The 24640-nt window shown below is 42.9% G+C and overlaps 1 protein-coding gene across 2 annotated transcripts; it reads right to left on the bottom strand.

The window, feature by feature from the left end:
- Nucleotides 1–1083: 1083 nt before the first annotated feature.
- Nucleotides 1084–23558, bottom strand: tut4 (terminal uridylyl transferase 4). Of its 2 annotated transcripts, XM_047375138.1 has the most exons (31): nucleotides 23188–23558; nucleotides 19395–19902; nucleotides 19167–19315; nucleotides 18611–18727; nucleotides 18352–18529; nucleotides 18174–18262; nucleotides 18034–18085; nucleotides 17853–17922; nucleotides 17520–17646; nucleotides 16254–16373; nucleotides 15584–15778; nucleotides 12843–13017; nucleotides 12552–12764; nucleotides 12274–12476; nucleotides 12035–12185; nucleotides 11771–11857; nucleotides 9864–9967; nucleotides 9720–9777; nucleotides 9521–9624; nucleotides 9336–9425; nucleotides 8422–8535; nucleotides 8272–8349; nucleotides 8003–8180; nucleotides 7873–7920; nucleotides 6061–6143; nucleotides 5847–5962; nucleotides 5104–5258; nucleotides 4700–4797; nucleotides 3930–4482; nucleotides 1701–1871; nucleotides 1084–1607 (listed from the first exon to the last, which is right to left on the bottom strand). In XM_047375138.1, exons 2-31 carry the CDS (start codon nucleotides 19840–19842, stop codon nucleotides 1519–1521), a joined length of 4413 nt encoding a protein of 1470 aa, XP_047231094.1. In that variant the 5' UTR covers nucleotides 19843–19902; nucleotides 23188–23558; the 3' UTR covers nucleotides 1084–1518. The 2 variants fall into 2 exon arrangements, with proteins under 2 accessions (XP_047231094.1, XP_047231093.1); XM_047375137.1 differs by having other exon boundaries at nucleotides 12274–12764; nucleotides 23188–23557.
- Between the last annotated feature and the right edge of the window lie 1082 nt (nucleotides 23559–24640).

The raw sequence follows: 24640 nt of genomic DNA, 5'->3' as shown, positions 1-24640 counted from the left end.
TTTAAATGTTTGCTGTGGGGATTTGTACAGCAGTCAGCCTTTAATGTGGAACCTAAAAACCCAAAGACTGGAACAAGGCTTGATGCAACGTTTACAGAACAGGAAAGGGAATATAGTCTTGAAATTAAGCTATATTCTGGGTTTTAGACCTAAAAAAAACCTTGATTCAAGATCCATGTTTTCAGACTGCCTGTAGGAACCATGAAGATCAGTGGTGTGCAAGCTTGTCCCCATGCAGGCCGAAATTGTAATGTGGAAAGAACATGCAGGCCAAAACATTTGATTTTTAAATAAAAAGCAAAGATTTCACAGATATTTTTCTTTACTTTTACATGCTCAACAATAAACTAAACATTGAATATTTTAATGAAATAAAGAAAGTGGTCTGATTTTTGTTAGACCTGAAATATAGAAAGGGTTTTTTACCTTATTAAAATAAAGGATCATAATTTCTGAAAACTTTGGGTCAACGGTCATCGATTCGCCGCAGCAACAGGAAATGGGTCACTCTTTCTTCAGAAACCATTGCTGCAACTTTTCAACTGCCCGTTTGGGTCGGTGAAATTTGTACCATTCTTCATTTGGAGTCTGGGGGCCACACAAAATGATTCAGAGGGCCACAAATGGCCCCCGGCCCGCACTTTGGACTCTTCTGGTAAAGGATTGGCCAAACATCTAGTGAAGTTTCACATAAAACCTAAAACTTTGGACCTCGTTATTACATTTGTTAAATTATCACTTCTCGTTTTTTTTTTTTTTCCTACAATTTGGATTGTAAATAATTTATTTAATTCTGCCATCAAATGTAAAATTTTACATCAGCATTTAATAAAACGCTGCTGCTTGAGAGGTAATTTAAAATAAACCACTTCGATCATGGAGATTAAAACCTTTCTGTTTTGTCAGATGATGAGGAAGCTGAGGGTCACGGTGAGCAGAAGACACCTCTTCATCCTCCAAGTCTGCATTTCTGTTTCAGTTTTCAGATCCTGACCTGTTGTCCAATAAAGTTCCTGGTCTGTTTTTGTGAAAGTATTTCAGCATAATTACCTTTTCTGGTAATCAATAACGAGCCACACCAGATCTGTTTGCTTTTTTCTTTATTTTTTTGGAGTTTTTTCTTCATGTTTTCCTTTTTTTCCCCTTTTTTCTTGCTTTTGGAACTACATACTGACACGTTAGGGTGTTTTAGAAACAAACATCTACTCAAAGCCTTCATCTTTCAGCAAGCGAAGTATGAATACAGCTAATAAAAATAAAGGTTTACAATTTTTCCTCCTTACTTTACACATAAAATAAAAACACTTTTTTTTGGACCCCCTCAAAAATGGGGGTATTAAAATATTTGACATTTGTATCACAAATCAATGCAATGAGACCCAAAAATTAAAACGTATAAACTGTACAAAAATGATAAAATTCATTTTGTCATCTTCTTAAAATTGTCCATATGATCAATTGATTCAAAGAGTACATGAATATGTTCTATTATTGGCCAGAGATCAAATTAAAATGGGATTATTTCTTCTGCTGGATAAAATTCAGGTTGACTGGATGCCGAACATGAGGAACCAGTGGGAAGTTCGGATTTGGATGCACCACAGAACCTTTTAAATGAGAAAACAAAAAGCGGCAGAATCAGTACGACAGTACATGCTTTTCCCCCATCAGTGATCTGAAACCTGTTCCTCTGGTCTGACCTGGGCCCATGAAGGTTTTTCCAGCTTGGAAGTCTCCATTGCCCTGCTGGATGAAGTTCTGGGGCATCCTGTAGGGCCACGATGGAGAGAGGGTGTACTGGGGGGGTTTGTTGTGCTCCCATAATCGCGAGCTTTGGCTCCCACCTTCAAACTGGACTTGGTGGCCAGGTTCTGTGAAGAAAAACAAAAGTAGAAAAATAAAGAAATTTGGCTGCCTGTTTTTTTTTTCCTCTGCTGGCTTGTCTCTTCTCATCAATCTTTCCTTATATTCTCCCTCCAAGCATCTGTCTTTCTTATCTTCTTGATCAACAGTTTTTCTGGGTATCTGAACTGCTCTTTTCCACTTAGTTTTAATCCACAACCTCAACTGTTGAATCACTAGGGCATAAAAAGGTTCCTAAACTCAAGGAGGAACCAGCGCTACAGACAGCCTGCCACAAAGTTCAAGTTTCTTTGGTATTTTCTTAGATTCAACTAAAGTTACCACCATTTGAAAAGAAGAGCTATGAGGTGAAAACTTTGTCAGTCGATGATCCAGAGAAGGATGACGCATCTCTCAGGTCCGGTGTTAGCCACAGACAGCCAGCAAACTGACTTCAGTTGATGAAGTCTAAAACTCAAACAATGATAAAGTATTACATGCATGCAAAAGAACCGGTGCTTTGGTGGTACAGTGGGCCCAACCGGATACGGAGGCTGTAAGTCCTCGATGTGGATGTCTGGGGTTTGAATCCTAACCTCAGGACCTTTGCTGCATGTCTTCCCCAATCCTCTCTCTGCCCATTTCTTGTCTGAATAAAGGCCACTAAATATTATTTAAATAAAAATTACAAAGCTATTAAAAAACAAAATAAGCTAAAATCAATTTTAACTGAAAAATGCAAAAGCTGGAATGTTTGTGAGCGTGATTCATTAACTTGCTCAAATTTGAATGTGTCTTACAGACAGAACATAGCAAAAGTTTTAATGTCCCTCAAAATGTTTCTCATTTTGTCACGATACAACCACAAGGTTCAATGCATTTCTTTTGGGGAGCTGCAAAGATCAACAGCTCAGGTGGGACACCTACTGACAGGACAACTATTAGCAGTGCACTCCACCAATGTGGTCTTATGAAAGAGTGACAAGAAAAGAACCACTGCTGAAAGAAAGTCATTAGAAGTTTGTCAACTGAGACCAAAACTGAACTCCATGTGTGGTAGAAAACGTACACCATGAACAAAACATCCGTACAGTGAAAGAAAGGAGGGGCAGCATCATGCAGTGGGGATGCTTCCTTCAGCAGGGATGGAGGCGCGGGTCAGAGTTGATGGGAAGATGGATGGATGGAGCTAAATCCAGGGCAAACCTGGAAGAAAACCTGTTAGAGGCTGCAGAACACTCAAGACTTGGGTGGAGGTTCACCATAGCAGAACAACAACAGACAATGGTTTAGATCAAAGCATGTTCATGTGTCAGAATGGCCCAGTCAAAGTCCAAACCTAAATCCAACTGAGAATCTGTGACAAGACTGAGCCTGAGGCTGTTTTTTGTAAAGAAGAATGAGCAAACATTTCAGCCTCTAGATAAACAAAGCTGATAAAGACAGACCCCAGAAGAGTTGCTGCTGTAATCGCAGCCAAATGTGGTTCTACAAAGTATTGATTGACTCAGGGGAGCTGAAAACAAATGCAAGCCACAACTAAGATTTCTATTTGTAAAGACATTTGAAAAGCATGTATTTGTTTCCTTCCAACTCACAATTATTCACTACTTTGAGTCCGTCAAGCACCTAAAATCTGAATGAAATGCATTAAAGTTTATAGCTGTAACAAAAATAAATTCAAGGGGTGTAAATACTTCTGCAAGGCCCATTAAACAGACTAAAATCTGTTGGTCCAATAACCGGCACTCATTTTTCCTTCCTCTCCTTCTCCCTAAGAGCTTGTGGTGAGCAAGGCGTCATAAATATGCAGGAATATTTCAGACACGTCTCATCCGTCAGTCACTTCAGGGCGACTTAACTTGTCTGCAACAAACGCCTGGAAAAAGAAGCCAGCTTGCTGTCGTATGATTTCAGTCTCAAACTGATTGTTTTCTGACTGAACAAAGTCTAAAAAGACAAACCAGGACTTTTCTGTGAGCTGAGTCTCAGGAAAGTAGGTGTAGAATTAGCATGAAGGTGTTCTTTAAAGGTAGAGAAACATGGAGACAGACAGACCGTGCCACCAAACATCCCCCAGTGAATACCTGACTTCACCACCGTGCCGTTGCCCATCAGTGACCCAGGCTGGGCCATGTGGTTGTGCCAGAGCCCGTCCCGTCCCGGCCCCCCCACGCCTATTTGTCTCCCCGCCGGCTGGGCGAAGATGATGCTTGGGTCGTTCAGGTTCATGGAGCTGGAGCTGCCCCCCGTTCCTGTGGGGCTCCTGTTCCCCGACACAGAGCGCAGGGCGAACTTCAGCCCGGGCGGGGAGGGGACGGCGGCGGAGGGCGAAGTGAGGACAGGGCCATGGATGGGCCAGGCGGTGGAGGGGATGTGGACAGGGTGGTGAGGCTGCCCCTTAGATTGGTGGGAGGGAAGAAGCCCCAGTGCAGTGAGCGTCGCGGGATGAAACTGGCCCGGATGGGAGGTGGGAAAGCTGAAGAGAGGCAGCGGGACTTGGGTGTGGGCGAGCGGCTTCTGCGGACCAACACAACCGGTTTTACCGTGGGCGGTCTGAGGGGAGCCGGAGGAGAGGGGGGAGCACTGTGGGACAGCGGTGGGCTGTGGGGAGTAGGGCGGAGTCTGTCGACTGTCCGACTGTTGCCAGGAAGACAGAAAACAAAGGTCAGACATCAGACGAGTTGTAAGATGAGACGCTGTGCTGACCAGATAACGAACATTACTAATTATAGCAACATATCAGGTGGTGAAAAACTTAAATTAATCAGCAAACATCCAAGGACTGACAAAATCTACAGTTTCTCCTTTTCTTTACAGGAAAACTGACTGTTTGGGGTGTAACTAATGAACTCACACATTCAGAAGGTTGTCTGGTCCTTCCAGGAGAGTCGGCAGCAGCCTGAGGGATCGGGATGGATTGGGAGTTCGCCATACTTCGCACCATGTGAGGAACTAAGCCAGAAGAAGCAATACAAGCTCTTTACTCATTTCCAGTCCAACTGATAGACGCGACAATATAATCAGAGTCAGTTTTTAATGTCACTGTTGAAACAGATCAGAACACATCGATGTGACATGGATGTGGTGAATTAACGGACTCCAATTAACCATTATGTGGATGTGGAGAGAACCAGTACACTTCGAAACTGGTATCCATTTAGACAAGAGCCGCTGGTAGGGATGCACTGTACTGTAACATACTAAAGAGAAAATAATAAATGTTGTCATATTAAAATAAAAATGAAGTTCTCTGCTTACTCGGGGCCCCGGCGTTCCTCTGTTTGAGGTGGCGGTTCTCAGGACAGTCTCTTCGTACGTGACCCATGTCCCCACACTGGAAACAACGTCTGTCCTTTGGTTCCCGATCTTCCTCTTTGGTGTCCTCATCCTTCTCGTTTTCCTTCTTCTTGACCCTGCAGCAAAAACGGGGACAAAAAGCACAAATAAATGCCTGCGGTTTGTTTAGGTCCTTTTTCACCTGAGGGCGCCGACAGGTGTGGTAACTTAACAACAAATAAAAGTGTACTCCTGGATCAGGGGCCATCAGTTCTTTGTACAAGCGAAGCAGGTGTTTGGACTCCAGCAGGGCTGCCCGTTGTCACCGGTTCTGTTCATAACTTTTATGGACAGGATTTCTAGGGCAGCCAAGGACTGGAAGCGGTCTTGTTTGGGGACCAGTGGATTTCGTCTCTCATTTTTGCAGATGACGTAGTCCTGCTGGCCCCCTCTACCCAAGACCTACAGCATGCACGAGCTCTCCCTCGGAGGAGCTGGAGAAGGTGTCTGCGGAGAAGGAAGTCTGGGTGTCTCTACTGGGTCTGCTGCCCCTGCGACCTGGTCTGGGATAAAGTGGAGGACGACGACTTCGAGAACGAGGTTTTATCTTTCATGCATAATTTGATTAACTGAATTTTTTGTTATATTGCGGCTGCAGTTTGATATGAGATAAAATGCTGTTCTATCCCACTGTTGACAAAGGAACTAAAAGAAGAGGGGACAACCTGCGTCTCTTTGGACAGTCCTTCATGTAATGCCCGATCTTCCCACAGATCCTGCAGCACCGGTCGTTGGGCGCCAGCTCGCCGTCTGTCAACACCTTCGAGTCAAAAAAGTATTCCTGCAGAAACCAAAAGTAAGGCATGCACATTTAAAACAGCGGGAGGTCAGCAAATGTCATCATGTTATTTGAGAAAAACCGTGTCATGAAGGACGTACCACTTCAGTACCGGGGATGGGAAAAAAGGGCGTTCCAAACAGCTTGCGTCCGTTAATGAAGGCCTTCATGATGAAGTTGGTCACTGAAGGAGGAAAAATAAGGGTAGAATAGGGCAGCGGTCAAATCTTATGTGTGATCAACCAGCATGCAATGATTTGTAAAAAAAAGTTGTCCTGTGACTCCAGCTTTTGGTTTTTGTCTATCCTCATGCTGCTTGAGAGCAAAAGCTGAAGATGCTAAATGTACTTTCCCACAATTTTTGTTACACATCTGCACAGAACTACAATATTAATAGGTTTATCAGAATATATCTGATAAACCTGTCATCGGTGTTGAATTGGACCTCAGGTTCTGGTTCAAATCAAACCATTTTATGTCATTTGGAAATTAAGTTGACCAAACAAAAACCAGATGTGAGGTTCCTCAGGGCTCCGTTCTCAGGCCACTTTTATTCTACATCAAATTGGGTGACTACATTAAAATATATCCTGCCAAACCAATGCTAAAGATATTTTGGATTTCTGTGTCACCACAGAACCAGTAACTAAGACTAATTAATATCAATGAGTGGTTGGACCTGATTGATTTATTGTTGTCATTGTTTTCAGTCCCAAACACGTAAGGTTAGAGGATCAAGCACTCAGCTAAACTCAATGAGGCCTAAAAAATACCTAGGTGTAATTATGGACTCAACCAAAAAGTCTATTATTAAATAAATCAGCCTATTGCAACCTTAAAAATAATGTCAGATATAAGGAATTTATGTCAAGGACAAAGAAAAGAATAATGTAACAGTGTTTTACTGTTCTCTGTAAAAACAACAATCTGGCAGCTGCAGCTAATGTAAAATGTTGCATGACTCAACTGATTTTTGGATCTGAAAGGACTGCTTTTAAAAATCTCAGCCCACAAAGCACCAACTGTTCTCAGACCCGAGGTACCTGTCAGTTCTGACCCAACCTCTCAGGTTATCTAAGTTCTGTTTACTGAAAAACTAAACAATGGAAGGCCGCATTTTGTTCAACTGAAGAAACTGTTGGCTCCTTTAAAATCAAGACTGAAATCACTGTTGTTTAAAGCAGCTTTCTAGCAAAGGTAAAATCTTAAATTAAATTTTAATTTTGTTTCTTTTTATATGCAATACCCAAGTTTTAACATAGTTCAATTCAATTATTGTTGTTTTTCAATGAGTTAAAATTTTTCTGTAAAGCACTATGGATCATTTTGAATATGGATGATGCTCTATAAATAAACTTGCCTTACCTTTATTGTAATAATGTTGGTATAATATATAATACAAATAGAGTAATACATGTATATTATGTGCTATATATTGAGGCAAAAAAGGATAATTTGCTGCTAGAAATCTGTGAAAACATATTTGAAACATTAAGAACTGTGGGGGTTACTGCAATTTTATTCCTAAAATGTGTCTACAAACTAAACACATTTTATTTCCGTTTTTTCCCTGAAACGCCCTTAAAACTGGATTTTTGATGAAGATTAAAAGGTTAATTTCCTTCGATGTGCTAAATCTTTGGTTTTTACACACCAAACTTGGAATGTATCTGTGCTGCTTTAACAGGGACAGGCTGGTGGCTGTTTGGTGCATTTTTACTTTCCAGGACCTACCTCCAAAACATCTCAGATGATTTAAGGTTGCCATTGATGAACTGCAGATTTAATGTCTTAATTCAGACAGTAATGATTAAAAAAGGCGGTAAAGTGTTTTTTCTGAGTGGCTTTTGTTGCTCAGCATGTACATTATTTCATGAAATACCCAAACATATAAATGAGCCCTTAAGACTTACTTTTACGGGATACTCCAGCACCAAGATTATGATTCAAATCAAAGGGATCTGAGAAGAGAAAACTTGATTAATACATTTGTGAGCAGACATTTAGGCAGGAGATGCTGCTGAATCAGAGCTGCTCGAGCACCTTCGATAGCGATGCATTTACTAGTCCACTGCTTCTCGAACGTGGTGAGACGTTTCTGCTGACGGATGCTGATGACGTGCTCCTTGAAGTCAAATTCTTCCGTGTAAAACCGAAGCAGCCCGAGCCACAACTCCCCTATCGACTCTGTGTTGGGCTGGTGGTCGGAGAGGCGCTGACGCTGCGCAAGCAGAAGAAACAAACATCACAAATCTGAAGCCTGAAACCGTACGCCAGAGAAGAATCGTCAGCCTGCTGTTCCTTAACCTCACCAGCTTGTCGATGTCATCAAAAAAGAACGCGTTCCAGCCGTCTACCATCCGCTGAGGGACTGTCTTACCATCAAAAATCTGGAAAATATCTTGTTTAAACTCAAAGGAACACAACACTTCATGTTTCAGGCACTAATCAGAGGAGGGTACCTCCTGCAGGACGGGAATAACTGGCGGCTGTCTCTGCTGCAGGAAGTAAAGCACCATCAGGATGTAGGCGTAGGACGACAGGCTTCCTCTGGAGGCATCTCCAATGTCGCAGCGCTGTGAAGACAGACAGGTTAGTTTCCAGTAACTGCGGCACATTAGAAGACATCTGGATTTACACAAGTTAAGACAAATCTCTGAACAACTGCAAATGTCCAGAAGCAAGGCTGTGGCTGTCCACAGGGAATCAGTTTTAGTTCGCCCCGGACTGAGTAGGTTCTGACCAAAATCAAGACCTTCAAGCCGGACCAGGGAGCACAAATGATCTGCAAATGTTGGCCGCCTTTTGGAAGACTGACACAAGACAGGAATATTGTTCCGCTGCTACAGGTAGCAATGCTAATGATGCCAACTGTGCTAGTTGTAAAAGTTAGAAGCCGTCGCTCTTATTTGTTCTTTGCTCTGTGACTTAAATAAGAAGTAACAAAAACATGAGCAAGTATTTAAGTAAAAGGCAGAAGTAAAAGTTTCTGAACCCAATACCCGGTATCTGCAAAGGTCTAAATTCAAAAATCAGGATCTGGTTGGAATCCAAAAATCCTGGACTGGAGCGTCTCTACTAAAAAGCTGGCTCCATTAACAGAAACCAGCCAATTTAAAATGAACTCAACCAAGTCTGCAAAGAACAGTGGAAAACTATTCACCAGAATTTAGAGGCCGACATTAATAAGGAAAACACAGATCACGGATCATGACATGATGGTTTTTTTTCTTGGAATAAAAATAAAAATGAGTTGATTTCAGTCAGATTCCAGCATTACCAAGTATTTTCTTACGGATATTTGAGCGTTTTAGTATTTCCACACAATGAAATTGTGTTTTATCTGTTTTTAGTAAACTATTAAAGTTTGACACACCTTTGCGAAGACCTTCATTGTGTATCCCAGGAACTGGACCCGAGGATCCAAAGCTGCATACGTCGCCAGCATTCTGGTGTTGTGTTGAGCCTAAAGGGATGATTGCTCCAAATTAATTCCAACTGGAAACTTGGTAGAAGGTATAATGCTGTAAGATTAATGCAGATGATGCATCCCTCACTAACCAATGTGTTATAAAGGCTGATATCTGCTTCCAGACCGCTTTGTCTGTGTTCAAATTTCACAATAGGCACTTTAGCTGTGGTGATAGGCAGGATGTTCCTCAGACCTGAAGGTGAAGTGAAATTTGGGAGAACATCAGTGGTTCTTGTCACAAATTTCCAAAATTTAGGAAGCGCCAACGGGGCAATCAGCTCAACTCACCTGCATGCTTCTTTAGCACCTTTGCGAGACCTTCGATGATCTCCTTACAGTTCAGCTTCTGCAGAGAAATTAAAATTCAAACTAGATTATGACGCGTGATTGGCTGGTTTAATGAAACGTTTGTTCTGAGCGCAGTCTACCCACCTCCGCGGTCTCATGACCCTCCAGAGTCATGCAGATGTCGAGGTCACTGTCGCGGAAACCAAAACCATTCTTGGAAGAGCCAAATAAGCAGAGCTGGGCTTTATCTGCAGAATAAACGGATCAGAAAAGATGAGTCTTATTTGCACCTAAATGTACAATGATCAGCTGTAAGACTAGATTAATGAAGAGAAGGTTACAAGCAGTGTTTGTCACGTTGCAGCCAGGACGTTTCTAATTGGATTTGTTGGAAGAAGAAATATGTCCAAAGTTTAGGGAGAAACTCTGACCAGGTTCAGACTCTGATCTGGGTCGACACATTTCTAAGGCCTCAGATCTTCTGTGATGTTCTCAGGCTCCAGAAGTCCCAGTAAAAAAAACGAGTCAATCTGCTACTGGGTCATGGGTGGATTCTGATTTGCTGACCGGGTCAGGATCATTTCACCACCAAAACAGAAGAACCTGATTCAAAATCTGCTAGAGATAATAATGCTGCTGCATCAGTCTACAGGTACATCTAAATACATTAGAATATTGAAAATAGCTCAATATTTTGTGTCACTCATTTCAGAAAGTCAAACTCATATGTTGTATAGATTTATTACACAGACTGAAATATTTCAAGCCTTTAGTTCCTGTAATTCTGACCATTCAGTGTCTCAGAAAATTAGAATATTGTGAACTCCTGGTGTCACCTGCTAATCAGCTAATTAACTAAAAACATCTGCAAAGGTTTCCTGAGCGTCTAAATGGTCTCAGTCTGGGTCAGTAGGAGACACAATCATGGAGAAGACTGTGGACTGGACTGATGTCCAGTAGACAGTCATGGACACCCTCCGCAAGGAGGAGAAGCCACAAAAGGTCATTACTGAAGAAGTTGGTTGTTCACAGACTGCTGGATCCGAACATATTCAGAGAAAAATGAGTGGAAGGAAAACATTTGGAGGAAAAAGGCGCACCAGCAACAGGGATAACTGCAGCCTTGAGAGGATTGTCAAGCAAAATCTGGTCAAGAATTTGAGAGAGTTTCACAAGGTGTGAACTGAGGCTGGAGTCGGTACATCAAGAGCCACTAGGAGCAGATGGATCCTACAGATGGCCAACAAGCACCTCACCTGGACTAAGGAGAAAAAGAACTGGACTGTTCTTCAGTGGTCCAAAGTCCTTTTCAGATTAAAGTAAAGTTTGCATTTAATTCGGAAATAAAGGTCCCATAGTCTGGAGGAAAAGTGGAGAAGCGTAGAATTCACGTTTGGGAGCCATGTCATCTGCTGGTTCTGGTCCACTGGCTTCTATGAAGTCCACAGTCAATGCAGCCAACCTATCAGGAGGTTTTAGATGACCTGAATGCTGCTATCAAAGCAATCTGGGCTTCCATTACACCTCAGCAGAACCACAGGCTGATCACCACCCTGCCACACAGCATTGATGCTGTAATTAAAAGGAGCCCCAACCAAGTACTGAGTGGATAGAAATGAACATACTTTTCAGAAGCCTGACATTTCTGTTTCAAATATAATGTTTTATGAATCTGTAATATTCTATTTTCTGAGGTGCTGAATTTTGGGTTTTCATTCTGTCATAATCACCAAAATTACAAGAAATTAAGGCTGAGATATCTTATTCTATATGTAATGAATCTATAGGAGTTTCATTTAAAAAAAAAAAGAACTTTTGACGATATTCTAATTTGCTGAAGTCGCGTTAGCCTTAAATAGACGCAGTTACAGGTGGATGCACTTTGAAGGACCTGCAGTAGTAAATACAAGTTAGCGTAGATGTGTGTAACTTGGCTAGATGTTTACATGCATAGAAAAACACTCTCCAGATGTTCCCAATAAATGCATGTGTCCTCTCTCACGTCATGAAGCATAAGGTGAGATTTTTGTTCATGGTTGTAAAACACTCACCATTGTACTCCTTCCTTATGAACCTCTCCAGACCAGCCAGAATCTGCTCCCTCTTCTGCTGCTCAATATGTGAAGGTGAGAGTTCATCTGCAACAAACAGACTCAGTCACACGGAGCAAAACAGCAAACGCCTCAAATCTACACATCCTCCTGAAGTCCATGCACTATTTGAAAAGGGAATCATTTTAAGCGAAAGAAGTTTGGCGTCGGATGAAAGAAAGGAAGTATAGATATGAAGAGGGATAAATGCAGCGTTGTACGCACAATAGCAGAATCTGCAGAGCCCGTCCAGAATGTTCCTGAAGCGGTCGTTCATGGGAGGCAGAGGTTTCAGCTCGATTTTCTTAAAGTCTTCAGGACACTCGTCTTTCAGGTGGCCGTCCCGCTTGCAGATGCTGCACACGACAGTCGGAGGCTGGAAAAACAAATTCCATCCCTTTACTGGATCACACAGACAAACATGAAACGCTGCTTATTCTGAACCAGTGAAGTGTGGCATTTACCTTCCCACCAGTGAAAATCATCTTATCGAACACATAGTGCAGGTCATCCGATGCAGCAGGCCTATTCCTGTCCTCTTCTTCCTGCTCTTCCTCCTCACTGTCCAGCAGCCCGTTGGGGGAAGATGAAGGCTTGCCTCCATCATTCAGGACTATATCCATTATTCCAGCATCTAAGCTCTTCTCACCGGATCTCCCAGACAGATCTGAACCATCATCATCATCGCTGTCAAATTCGCCGTCCTCCTTTGACACCAGAACCCCCCTCTGACTTGTTTCACCTGTCTTGTTGTCCCCGTCTCTGTTCCCCTCAGCCTCGTCCAGTTTCACACCTTGTCCCCCTGTCGTCTTCTTCCTCTGATGTCCCCCGCCTGCACCTCTCTTCTGAGGACAAGCGAAGTATTTGTAGGTGGTCCGGAAGCGCTCCTGGATGTACTCGAATACCATCTGGCTGTTCAAGCTTCGTGCAACATTTCTCTTCGAGGCAAATGGATCTGGAAAAAGATGAAACGTGAATTCCTGAGACTCTTCCCGACCACTATGAGGGGTTCTGCGACTTAGTTCTTCCTTACCTTCAATAGCGAGCCTGCGACGGGGCCAGTTCTTCGCGTCCCTGGAGAGGAGCTCCTTCAGGCGGATGCTGATGATGTACTCCTCCAGAGCAAACTCCAGAGTGTAGAAACGTAAAAGCTCCAACCATAACTGGCCCAGCGACAGTCCTTTTCCAACATCCAGGGTTAAACGGCTCTATGAGAGAAAGTAGCTGGAGTCAGCCTGAACCAGAGACACAGACCTGAGTAAAATACGATAATCATGGTAAAATGAAAGTTCAGCTTCTAAGTGGAGGTTTTATTCACAAGAACACAGCAGGGAATCACCAGGTCACCAAGCATCCCTCAGCCAGTAGCACCACCATCAGCAACAATAACTCAGAGCTATCGCCCGTCGTCTTGAAGGACTCGCTGTTCTATGAACATTGCTTCAGTTCACTCAGGCGTGCTGACATTTGTTCCTGCACTGCTCTGTTAAGCCCCTACCACCTAGCGTTTAAATCAGGTTGAGGTCTGGACTTTGACTAGGCCATTGCAGCACCTTGCCGTACAGATGGTCTCACATTTTACATGAGGAAAACTTTGTAATACAGAGGAGTTCACGGTCATTTCAGAGATGATAAGGTGCCAGGTTCTGTGGCTGCCATACAAGCCCATATCATCATCCTTCCACCACCGTGCTCGACAGCTGGTGTAAGGTGGTTGTGCTGTCACACTGGGTCTTGTTTGTCCAAAAGGACATTATTCAAGAAGTCTTGTGTTTCATTCAGATCCAGCAAACCGAAGTCGGGCTGCCATATTGCTTTTAAAAGCAGGGGCTTTCTCCTTCAACCTCTCCAAACAAGCCATATGTGTTCAGTCCTTTCTCCAACTGCCCTGTCATAAACATTAACATTTAACATGCTAACTGACGCCTGTGGCCTAAGAAGCATTTTTCTGACCCTGGGGTGAATTTCCTGGGACATCCACCTCTGGGCAGATCAGCAGCTGTCTTAAATATTCTACACTTATATTAATTATATTTTCAAATGTAGAAAAAACAACTTAAAATAATTTTGAAATAATCTAATGATGCTTCCCAGATTGGTAAACAGCAACAGTTTCTCCTCCAAGGTCATTTGTGTTAACACACAGATGTTTGCTCCAGAAACTAACCGACCCTTATCTGTGTAAGAATAAGCCTCAGATTACTGATTCATCTGGACCTGCTGATGGATCACAGATCACAGGAGGACAACAGTTTAGTAAAATACCAGTAGGTGGCGCTAACCGAAGATTTTCTCACAGTTTGGACAGGTTATCTTTCCGTCCACTAAATTTAATCTGTCTGTTAAATATTTTATTGAGAAATGTCTAATTATTCAGTTAAGCCCCATTACCTTCATGTTCACCATGAGAACGGTTTGGTTTATTCCAGCAAGGGTCTTCATTATGTACTGAAAATATATCCTATATTTTTCTCACTAAGATTATAATTTGTTTATGTATTATAGCTGCTGCTGTTTTGCGTGTATGTTTATAATGTTGTCACAAATAAAGTCTTGTATCGTCTCGTCGTCTTCCGCTTATCCAGGACCGGGTCGCGGGGGCAGCAGACTCAACAGAGACGCCCAGACGTCCCTCTCTCCAGACACCTCCTCCAGTTCCTCCAGGGGGAGCCCAAGGCGTTCCCAGGCCAGCCAAGAGACATAGTCCCTCCAGCGTGTCCTGGGCCGTCCCCTGGGCCTCCTCCCGGTGGGACGTGCCTGGAACACCTCCTGAGGAAGGCGTCCAGGAGGCATCCGGTATAGATGCCCGAGCCACCTCAACTGGCTCCTCTCGAAGTGGAGGAGCAGCGGCTCTACTCCGAGCTCCTCCTGGATGGCCGAGATCCTCACCCTATCTCTAAGGGAGTGCCCGGCCACCCTACGGAGGAAGCTCATTTCAGCCGCTTGTATCCGGGATCTCGTTCTTTCGGTCATGACCCAAAGTTCATGGCCATAGGTGAGGGTAGGAACGTAGACCGACCGGTAAATCAAGAGCTTCGCTTTTCAGCTCAGCTCTCTCTTCACCACAACGGACCGGCACAGCGCCCCCATTACTGCGGCAGCCGCACCGATCCGTCCGTCGATCTCCCGCTCCATTCTTCCCTCACTCGTGAACAAGACCCCGAGATACTTAAACTCCTCCACTTGAGGCAGGAACTCCCCTCCAACCTGAAGAGGACAAGCCACCCTTTTCCGGTCGAGTACCATGGCCTCGGACTTGGAGGAGCTGATCCTCATCCCAGCCGCTTCACACTCGGCTGCGAACCACCACAGCGCATGCTGTAGGTCTTGGCTAGAGGGCGCCAGCAGGACCACGTCATCTGCAAAAAGAAGAGACGAAATCCTCTGGTCCCCAAAACCAGACCCCCTCTGGTCCTTGGCTGCGTCTAGAAATCCTGTCCATAAAAGTTATGAACAGGACACATAAAGCTTTCAAGAAAAAAAAATAAAAAGTCGGCTTGTAGCTGGTGCCGTTTTCCCAGCCTCTCTTTCATTGGCTGTCGGCAACACACCTTTGCCTTTGGGTCGGTTATCAGCTCAAACTACCCGGCTGCATCCAGATCCACCTCAGAAAGTTTGGACATGTTTGACTGAGGTCGGGTCAGGTCGGGTTCCCTCTCCCACTAACTAACTACCTACCTGTGCCAACTAACCAGAAATCCTGCAGACTGAGGCAGACTTCCCCGTCTTTTACCTGCATGTGAATGCGAGTTGATGGGTGCTTCACTAACTCACCAGGCCCTCTGCATGGTGAGCATCATCAGATTTTTTCTGCTCTGGTTTTGATCCTCCTTCTGCTTTGGCCTCGTTCCGGTTCTCCCCTCGGCCCTCCGTGGAGCTCGGGGGTCGGTGCTCCCACTTGACAAACATGTCCAGAAAAATTCCAGTGAGATGATACTCGTCTACTCGCTTCACGTCGAAGCCTTCGACCTGAAAGAGACAAATTAAATGCGTTAGTGGGGAAACCAGTTTGGCCTGCCTGAAAAATCAACCTTCCCTCTGCAGGTTTCCTGCATTCAGCTGTTAAAAAGGAAAACTGTTGTTTTGAAAGTTAGACAGATGACGTTTAAGAGCAAACATTTTTCATAATTTATTTGTTAAACTCAAGAATTTAAATAATTAATATATTCGCAAAATGCATTTATTTCCAGCAGCGTCAAACAGTTCTTACTTATTAATTCTGTGTTTGCAAAAGAGAGCTCAAAAAATGAGATTTCCTCAACAATTTAATCAATTATTAGATCTTTATTAGTTGTAAGAAGGAAGTGAGGGGTTTTCCCAGACCTCTGATGTGTTTTTATCTAAAGGTTTCTGGCAAAGCTTTAGATTTACAGCTAATGCACATTTTTACAATGTACCAAACTGCTGAGGAAACTGCTTTTAATAGGTGAACAGATGCACTCACCCAGGATCCCAGGTAGACGGGGAGGACGGGCTCCTTCCTCTGCTGCAGGAAGAAGATGACCATGAGGGCAAAGGAGTATGATGGGATGCCGCCTTCGGCCTGGCAGTCAATGTGACACAGCTGTATGCAAAAAAAACAACAAAAGTATTTCTTTTTAGGCCCCTGTTGAAAAGTTCACATTTAGTCTTTCTTTCATCGTCTGATTTTAAATTGATTGTATCGAGTGAACACTGAGTGCATCATTTAGTGACTTGTTTACAAGGTTTTATTTGCAGGCCCATGTGTTCTTGGTCCATTTTTGCTACACAACACAGCACCTCACCAGAGTTTTGGTTAAAATAATATAACCGAAGAAAAAAATGTTGAAGTTCATCAGTAAAGATTTCTGATCAATGAAGTCTCTGTGGCTTCAAGTTTATCTTCCACAATACCCCATCATTCTGTCAAGGTACCGGTTTACTGAAGCCGCCTGCAGCTGGACCTTTGGTACCGACAAAGTGAATCTGTTCCCGCCTCAGAGATGTTCACTGAAGCAGTCGTTGATTTATCAGAATTTCCTGTAATCTATGACAAGGAAGGACTGAAGTGATCAGATATCGCTGATGCAACTTAAATGAACTTCCTGGTTTATGGTGTGATGTTCACAAGTAGCTTAGAAACAACAGGAAGAAAGACAGGAAGAAAGACAGGAAGAAAGAAAGAAAGAAAGAAAGAGAGGAAGAAAGACAGAAAGAAAGAAAGAAAGAAAGAAAGAGAGGAAGAAAGACAGACAGAAAGAAAGAAAGAAATACATTTACTTCTTCACCTCATCTATAAGGCAGAGCCAGGACACCTTACTAGAAGAAGCTCATTTCAGCCAGTTTGAAGACAGAACCTGCTGCACCTGAAAAGGCCCTCACAGAGCAAGCTAAAAGCTCCCCAGAAAGAGAAAAGTCCCATGGTGGGACCAGTTTCACTGCTGATAGTCAAACTCTCCTGATTAAATGTGATCTCAATATACTTTTGGATCTTTGCAGCGGTGAAAGCTGCAGCTTCGATGCATCCATCTGCTGAGAGCTGGACTGCAGTTATACCAGGAAAACCTCCAAATTAATGCAGATGAGGTCCTGGTGCGTCTATTCATCTCCTGCTCCATCCTTCCATCATGAACAAGATACACAACATCCTCTACAAGACAGAAGCTCCTCCCTGAATCCGAAGGGATCATTCCACCTTTATTTGCTGTGAACTGTGATCATATCCAGCTGAGCAGTTTCTGAGCCTTACCCTAGCCCAGTAGCGGAAGGCCAGGACCAGAGGAACCAGTCTGGGCTCCAGTTTAGCCAGGGCAGCCAAATGATTGGTGGTGAGACATGCGACATCATTTCCTGCACTCACTTTACAAATCAGGCCACTGAGCAAAGAACAGAGACAAAGACAAAGAACAGAGAAATCAGAGGAAGGTAGATTTCTAGGAGGTGGACACTAACTGACCTGCAGGTCTCTAAAACACCTCAATCAAACTCTCAGCAGTCAGTTCATGGTGTGTCTTAGAAAAATTAGGTTGCAGGAAAAACCTCAAGGTCAAATACAGATTTACAGCCAGACGGCAGTACTGACCTGCTTCGATCCCGGCAAAACACAGCAGGAACTTTGGCATGAAAGTCCGACTCAACTTCTGAATATTCAGCTAAGAGGAAAACACTTTAGTTAAGTTAAATAGCATGGATCAAACCAGGATTAAAAAGCAAGTCTTTATATGAGTTTCAAAAAAGAAGGAAAGGAACAAATCCAAACTTACGTTGGTTTTTGAGGATTTCCAGCACCTGGATAAGGACTTCGGGTTGCGTCATCTGAACAGAGAAAGTAGAGACTGAGATGTCTGACTTGCTCATGTTGAACAAAAACACCAAACATGTGTAAAAGCAGAGGCAGACTGACTGTGGAGGGATAGGTGACATCAATGTTGATATCGCTCGTCTTGAAAGCGAACCGTGTGAGACACGAACCGTAGAGACGGAGAGAACAAGCTGGAGAAGCAAAGGTCAGATTTCAATCTCCTAACGGAAACATTAGATGAAGATGTTAGCATCAGGGTGTAGACGCTGCAGAGTCTAACCTGACAGGTGCTTCTTTATGATCTCCTCCATCCTCATCACAACAGCCTTCCGTTCTTCAAAGTCCTCCTCAGAGATCCCCTGCTGGCTGGCAGTTTCCAGGACGGCTGAATCCACCGCCTTCAGCTGGACAGCAGAGGGTGCCGGCAGGGCCCGAAGCTCCGTCTCCTCCTGCTTCTCCTGGAGTCAGCCCCACCAGAAGGTGTCAGATATCAAATAAATGACCCATACTTTTCACAGCTTAAAAAAACTGATACAAACCATCATGTTCTTCTTGTGCCGCTTCTCCTTGATGTGTTTGTAAGCCCCATGGACGTTCTCAATGTGCACAGAGCAGACTTTGCATAAGTATTGATAGTTTGGGTACTCAGGGGACGGCTGGGGAAAAGGAAGGGAAAGGCAGGTGGTTTATGTTGGGGATCAGGGTATTTACTTGGGATGCACAGTTAGCAGAAGACAAACTTTTCTAGGCTGAAGAACTAATTCGTATGTTGTACATCTACAAAACAATTGTTATCTAGAGATCCTGGCATAAGTAAACCAAAAAGAACAGCTGACGCATCTTTTAAATGCATTTGTATCCTGTTTGTTTAATATTATTGGTCGGGTGGATCTGCTGCCTCGTGGTACAAGGACTTAAAAAGGTTTTTAGAACAGCAAAGATCAGATCATTTCCATTTTGTCCTGAAACACGACCTCTTAAACCTGGAAGATGGACAGCTTTGTTTATTCCCCGACATGTATTCGAAATAATGAGTAAGATAAAGGATAAGACATGGCTGGCTAGAGCACAGATGAGGTCACTCCTGGGTCTTACTTTGACCAGCCGGTGGATGTGGTCTCTGAGGAGGCGCTCCTCGACCTGTCGCAGGCCCAGCTGCTGCTCTGTAAGTCCTTCCTCCTCAGCCAGCCTCACCTCCTCCCCCTCTTCAGCAGATGGATGCATCAGAGCTGCAGCTTTCACCGCTGCAAAGATCCAAAAGTATATTGAGATCACATTTAATCAGGAGAGTTTGACTATCAGCAATGAAACTGTGTAACCCACCATGGGACTTTTCTCTTGCTGGGGCCCCTGGGGAGATTTCAGCTTGCTCTGTGAGGGCCCTTTCAGGTGTAGCAGGTAAAACAGGAGTGTTTGTCTCTCTGTTTGCTGACGAGCTGCTGCCGCCTGCAGGATGAGGCGTTTTGGACTCAGGATGCTGAGGTTGAGAGTTCCCCACCTTCCCTTTGCCCCTCTCCCCTGAACTTGTTCTTCCAGTCAGCCTGGAGGGCCGTCCTCTCTTCTTGTCCTGGGAGTTGTCTGGAAAAGTGCTGCCTGGCCCGCGGCCCACCAGGCTGCCTGCGTTCCGCTCATCTTTGGCAGCGGTGAGGTTTTCTTTGCTGCGCGGCGTAGACTTGAAGCCCTCTTTGTTTGGCTTCTGGCTGCACGAAGCCTTCGCTCCTCTGGACTGAGACGGTTTGACCGCTTTCACTGAACTTACAGAGTCGTCCATCCCTCGGGTCCTGCGGCTGTTGACCCACCCGTCCCCAACACCAGGCAGGCCACCTAAAGGCTAGATAACGACACACCACAGAGGTGATTTTGATTTGTCTCTGAGTCTTGTTCTCAATGTTTCAGGTTCAAACTAAGATAATTTAGGACAATATAAATTTACATCAACAATTATATATGAATAAAAGTACAGAACATAAAAAATGCAATTACTATGCAAACTGATGGGGTGTTTTTTCTGCTTTGTCCCTTTTACTTTACTTTTAATTCTAGGGATGCACAATATTTTCTTTATTTTTTATTAAATTCATCCATCTTGATGGTATCTGTCGATGTTCGTCTTTCATTAACATACCGGCATAGGAGCCATAAATAAAACTGGGTCGATATTAACAACTGATGATTGAGTACGTATTTTTTTTTATGGGGGAGGGCACAGCCATGAAACAGAAGCAATGTCAGCTATGTGGTTGTTTATTCAGTATCAAAATGGTAGGGAAGTTTATATATCAGATATCAATATTGGGCCAAATTTTCATATCTGTGCATTCCTACTTAAAACCAGAGATGAACAAATAAATCAAAGGAAATGATAATCTGACCATTTCTATTGAGCAGCAGTTCAAATTTAATTCATGAAATGCAACAACATAAAGAGTTCCCACCCTTTGATGCATAAATGGGGATAATTCCTTTATTTTCTGTTGGATTCAAAACTACTACCTTTATCTAAGACGCTGCAGCACATTTTTTATGTGTCATAGTCACAAACAAATACTGAAATTAGTTGACATGGAATCAACAAGTCGGACCTAAAAAACAAAACAATAAAAAGGGATATTGGTATCGTCTTGGGTATCGGTCGGATCGTTGCATCGGTTTCTGATGTGACCTGGACAGCATGTTGGACCAAAGTGAGCTGGAATCCAGTTTACTCAAACCAGACTGTGACATTACTACACCGAAGCAACTGCACCAAAGAGAACAAGCTCTGATTGGTCATTGAATGATGCAGAAAATTGGCAAATCCAAGATTTCATTTCATCAATCAAGCAGTAAATGGCCTTAAAGAATAAAGAGCAATTAAACTATTACCATATGTGAACTTGATGTGTTTTTTACATTCCTTTATTGGTAGTTGAGAAAAAGTTACTTTTTTTTACTTCTTTACTTGAAATCCATAATGTCACACAATGCTTAAGCATGTTGTGTGTTTTGAAAATGATGAGGGCTCCGGTGGTAGGAGTTTGTCCTGTAACTGGTGGGTTGCCGGTTCAAACCCCCGCCCTGTCTGTCTCAGTCATTGTGTCCTTAGGCAAGACACTTCACCCTCCTTGCCTGCTGATGGTGGTCAGAGGACCCGGTGGAGCCGACTGTATGGCAGCCTGGCTTCTGTCAGTCTGCCCCAGGGCAGCTGTAGCTACACTGCTAGCTTACCACGGACAGTGTGTGACTGGGTGGATGACTGGGTGCTTTGGGGTCTCTGGGGACTTGATAAAACACAGGCCAGTAAATTTTCTTCCCCACAACTCAAATTTCAAAACAAATTGGTCACAAAGGTTTTTACATTGCAGGACGGTGCGTAAATTGACATAAATTACTTTAGTTGTTCAGAATCTGAAAGTTTTCTTTGCCTCTAATCACTGATCGATTGGTCCAAAAACCGAAGGATCTGATTTTTTTACCTTGTCATTTAACACATTTTTTTCCATCAATAAAAACATCATCAGTTTGTTTTCAGTGTAGTATAAATCAGCGAGCGTTAACAGACATGTGCTGTGATGTATAAAGGGGCCAAATCGTAATGTGATCCATTCAGTTACTATTACTTTCAAAACTTCTGACTTCAACAAGAAACCTGCAACACTTTTACGTTTCTGGTCAATGTTTTAAGCAGTAAAAAATAATAAAGCCAAACCAGGTGAAAATGTATTTATAGAGCAACACACAGCAGCACTAAAAATAAAAACAACTGAAGCTGCAGGCGTAAAAGTCACAAAGTTTTGTTTTATATAAAAATATAAATGTCAACACATGCATATAAAAACCTAACCAGATACTTCAGAGTTTTACTTTTGATCCATTTTTTAATATTTAGACTTCTCTTTCAGATCAATAGGAAGTGCATTTTATTTCATCACCACTGCTATATAAAAGGCAGCTTCTCCTGATGTGAACAAAGTAACGACCACTTCTAGTGGACCTGAGATGTTGCAGGTGAAAACCAAGTTAACATACACAGTCAGTATATTGCCAAACGTATTTCTACTTTTACATGTACATGAACTTTGATGACATCAATTATTAATCTATAAGGTCCAATTAGTTGCAAAAGCAACTTGAACTACTCTGTAAACGTCTTCCTCAAGGTTTAGGAGTGTGTTCAGAGTTAGAAGAGTAAACCCGAACCGCAGCCTCCACTCTTATGCCTCCCAAAGGTGTTCAGGGAGGTTGAGGTCAGGACTCTGAAGGCCGGTCTAGTTTCTCTGTACACCTGCAGCCATGGAAGTGACTGGGACACCTGGATTCGTTGATTTGGTGGTGGGACCCATAACTTTACACAATATAGAGTATCAGTAGCGCAGAGATTTAAGAATTGTGGCCCTTTGAAATTATTGACAGGAGAACCGAGTTCACTCTAATTAGATGAGGTGAGAAAACTGGAAGTGGTGGGTCAGAACTTAAAGAAAACAGGAAATTAGTCCCCAGTGATGCAACTGAGCGATGAAAACCACAGCCTTCAGTGATGACGTATCTGCACTGAGCAGTTTCTCTAGAAAGTTTGACAAAAAATTACAAACAGAGGTGGTTCAGAAGTTCAGGATAAGCTTCCACCTCCAAAACGTCTTTCTGTCTGTAAGAGATGTTGAAGACATTAGTAGTTTCATGTGTTAAAACAGCCTAAACAAAACTGATTTCCATGGAAACGAAAACGAAAGCAGCGACCGTTGATGGCTGACTGAAACAGACGTCATCTACGCGGATGGAGTAAAGCATCGGTGTGGTGCTAGGTAGCAGTTTTAACACCATCTGGGTTCATCTCGGTGTTTAGGACTGAAACTAAGAAGCAGTTCGTTGGAGACGGGGGGAAGCAGGAAGCGCTGGTTGTGGTCACAGATAATGTCTGGTCCACAAGAGCAACAAACACACCTAAAAGGAGACATTAAAAACAGAAAAGGTTTCCTGCTCATCTAGAACGGATTAAACCGACTCCTTAGAGACTCTTTGCGTAGCCGAGTTAGCTAACAGCTAACCGAAGCTAACTGTTATGTCCGGGTCGTAAATAACACCCAGCATCAGGTCACCTAAGAATCGGGAAGACCTTCAACATCACGAATAAACTTACTCTGAGCTCTAAAGCTGATCTGGGATTATTGTTTAGTTGGATCCATAGTTCTGTTTTACATGATGGTGTTCCAGTCCCACGGCCCTGATCCAAACAGCGACCACTGACGCCATGTTAATACATTACCCCGTTGCACTGTGGGAGTTAGCGTTGTGCTGATGGCGACCGAGCTGGCTTTTCGTGCCGACTCGGTTAGGGAGCCGACTTCTTCAGGTACGAAAAGGAGCCGTGTGCCACAGGACGTTTCGTTGTCGCATTGACAACCGATTAAGTAAAGTATTTTTTTTTACAGTCTGCTTCTCATCTGCTGCATTCTGCTAAAATCGCTGCAGACCCCACACACCCTGCACATAAACTGTTTAGAGTTTTACCTTCAGGCCGCCGCTACAGAGCACTGTTCACTAAAACCAGTTGCTACAGAGACAGTTTCTTCCCCCAGGCTGTTTCTCTGTTGAACATTCAATAGAGTACAAAACAACAGCATACAGATGTTGCAAATGCACCTTTTTATTATATATGTGTATATTGTACATTGTAAATATGTATATTCTGTAATGCAAAAACAAAACAAAAGAGCAAAGTGTACCGGAGTCAAATTCCTTGTTTGTATGTACGAACTTGGCAATAAAGCTGATTCTGATTCTGATTCTGATGTAGGTTCGGCAAGAAAGTGCAGATAATATTGATTTCCCACAACTTGTAATTGATACTAAGCGGTCAACTGTGTCCCAACATGCCAAAAAACTGCTCCGGGTTGGACTTTCGCAAATAGAATAAAAATTCCACATTTTACAAACAGTGTTACAAAAGCTCAGTATTTAGTTTAGTAAAAGCCTGCTACGTTTGGACTTGTCTAAGCTATGTGGGTTTTTATGGAGGACCGATCCTGAGAAAATATATACATTTCTTGATGAAAATGCATGTCTAAGGAAAAGGAAAAACAAAATATATACATTTCTTGATGAAAATGCATGTCTAAGAAAAAGGAAAAACAAAATATATACATTTCTTGATGAAAATGCATGTCTAAGGAAAAGGAAAAACAAAATATATACATTTCTTGATGAAAACGCATGTCTAAGGAAAAGGAAAAACAAAATATATACATTTCTTGATGAAAACGCATGTCTAAGGAAAAGGAAAAACAAAATATATACATTTCTTGATGAAAATGCATGTCTAAGAAAAAGGAAAAACAAAATATATACATTTCTTGATGAAAACGCATGTGTAAGGAAAAGGAAAAACAAAATATATACATTTCTTGATGAAAATGCATGTCTAAGGAAAAGGAAAAACAAAATATATACATTTCTTGATGAAAACGCATGTCTAAGGAAAAGGAAAAACAAAATATATACATTTCTTGATGAAAATGCATGTCTAAGAAAAAGGAAAAAACAAAATATATACATTTCTTGATGAAAATGCATGTCTAAGGAAAAGGAAAAAC

The sequence above is a fragment of the Girardinichthys multiradiatus genome, chromosome 9, assembly GCF_021462225.1.
Source record: "Girardinichthys multiradiatus isolate DD_20200921_A chromosome 9, DD_fGirMul_XY1, whole genome shotgun sequence".
Lineage (NCBI taxonomy): Eukaryota > Metazoa > Chordata > Actinopteri > Cyprinodontiformes > Goodeidae > Girardinichthys > Girardinichthys multiradiatus.
The sequence above is the reverse complement of the archived record's forward strand: the minus strand, read 5'-3'. Positions and strand labels throughout refer to the sequence as shown.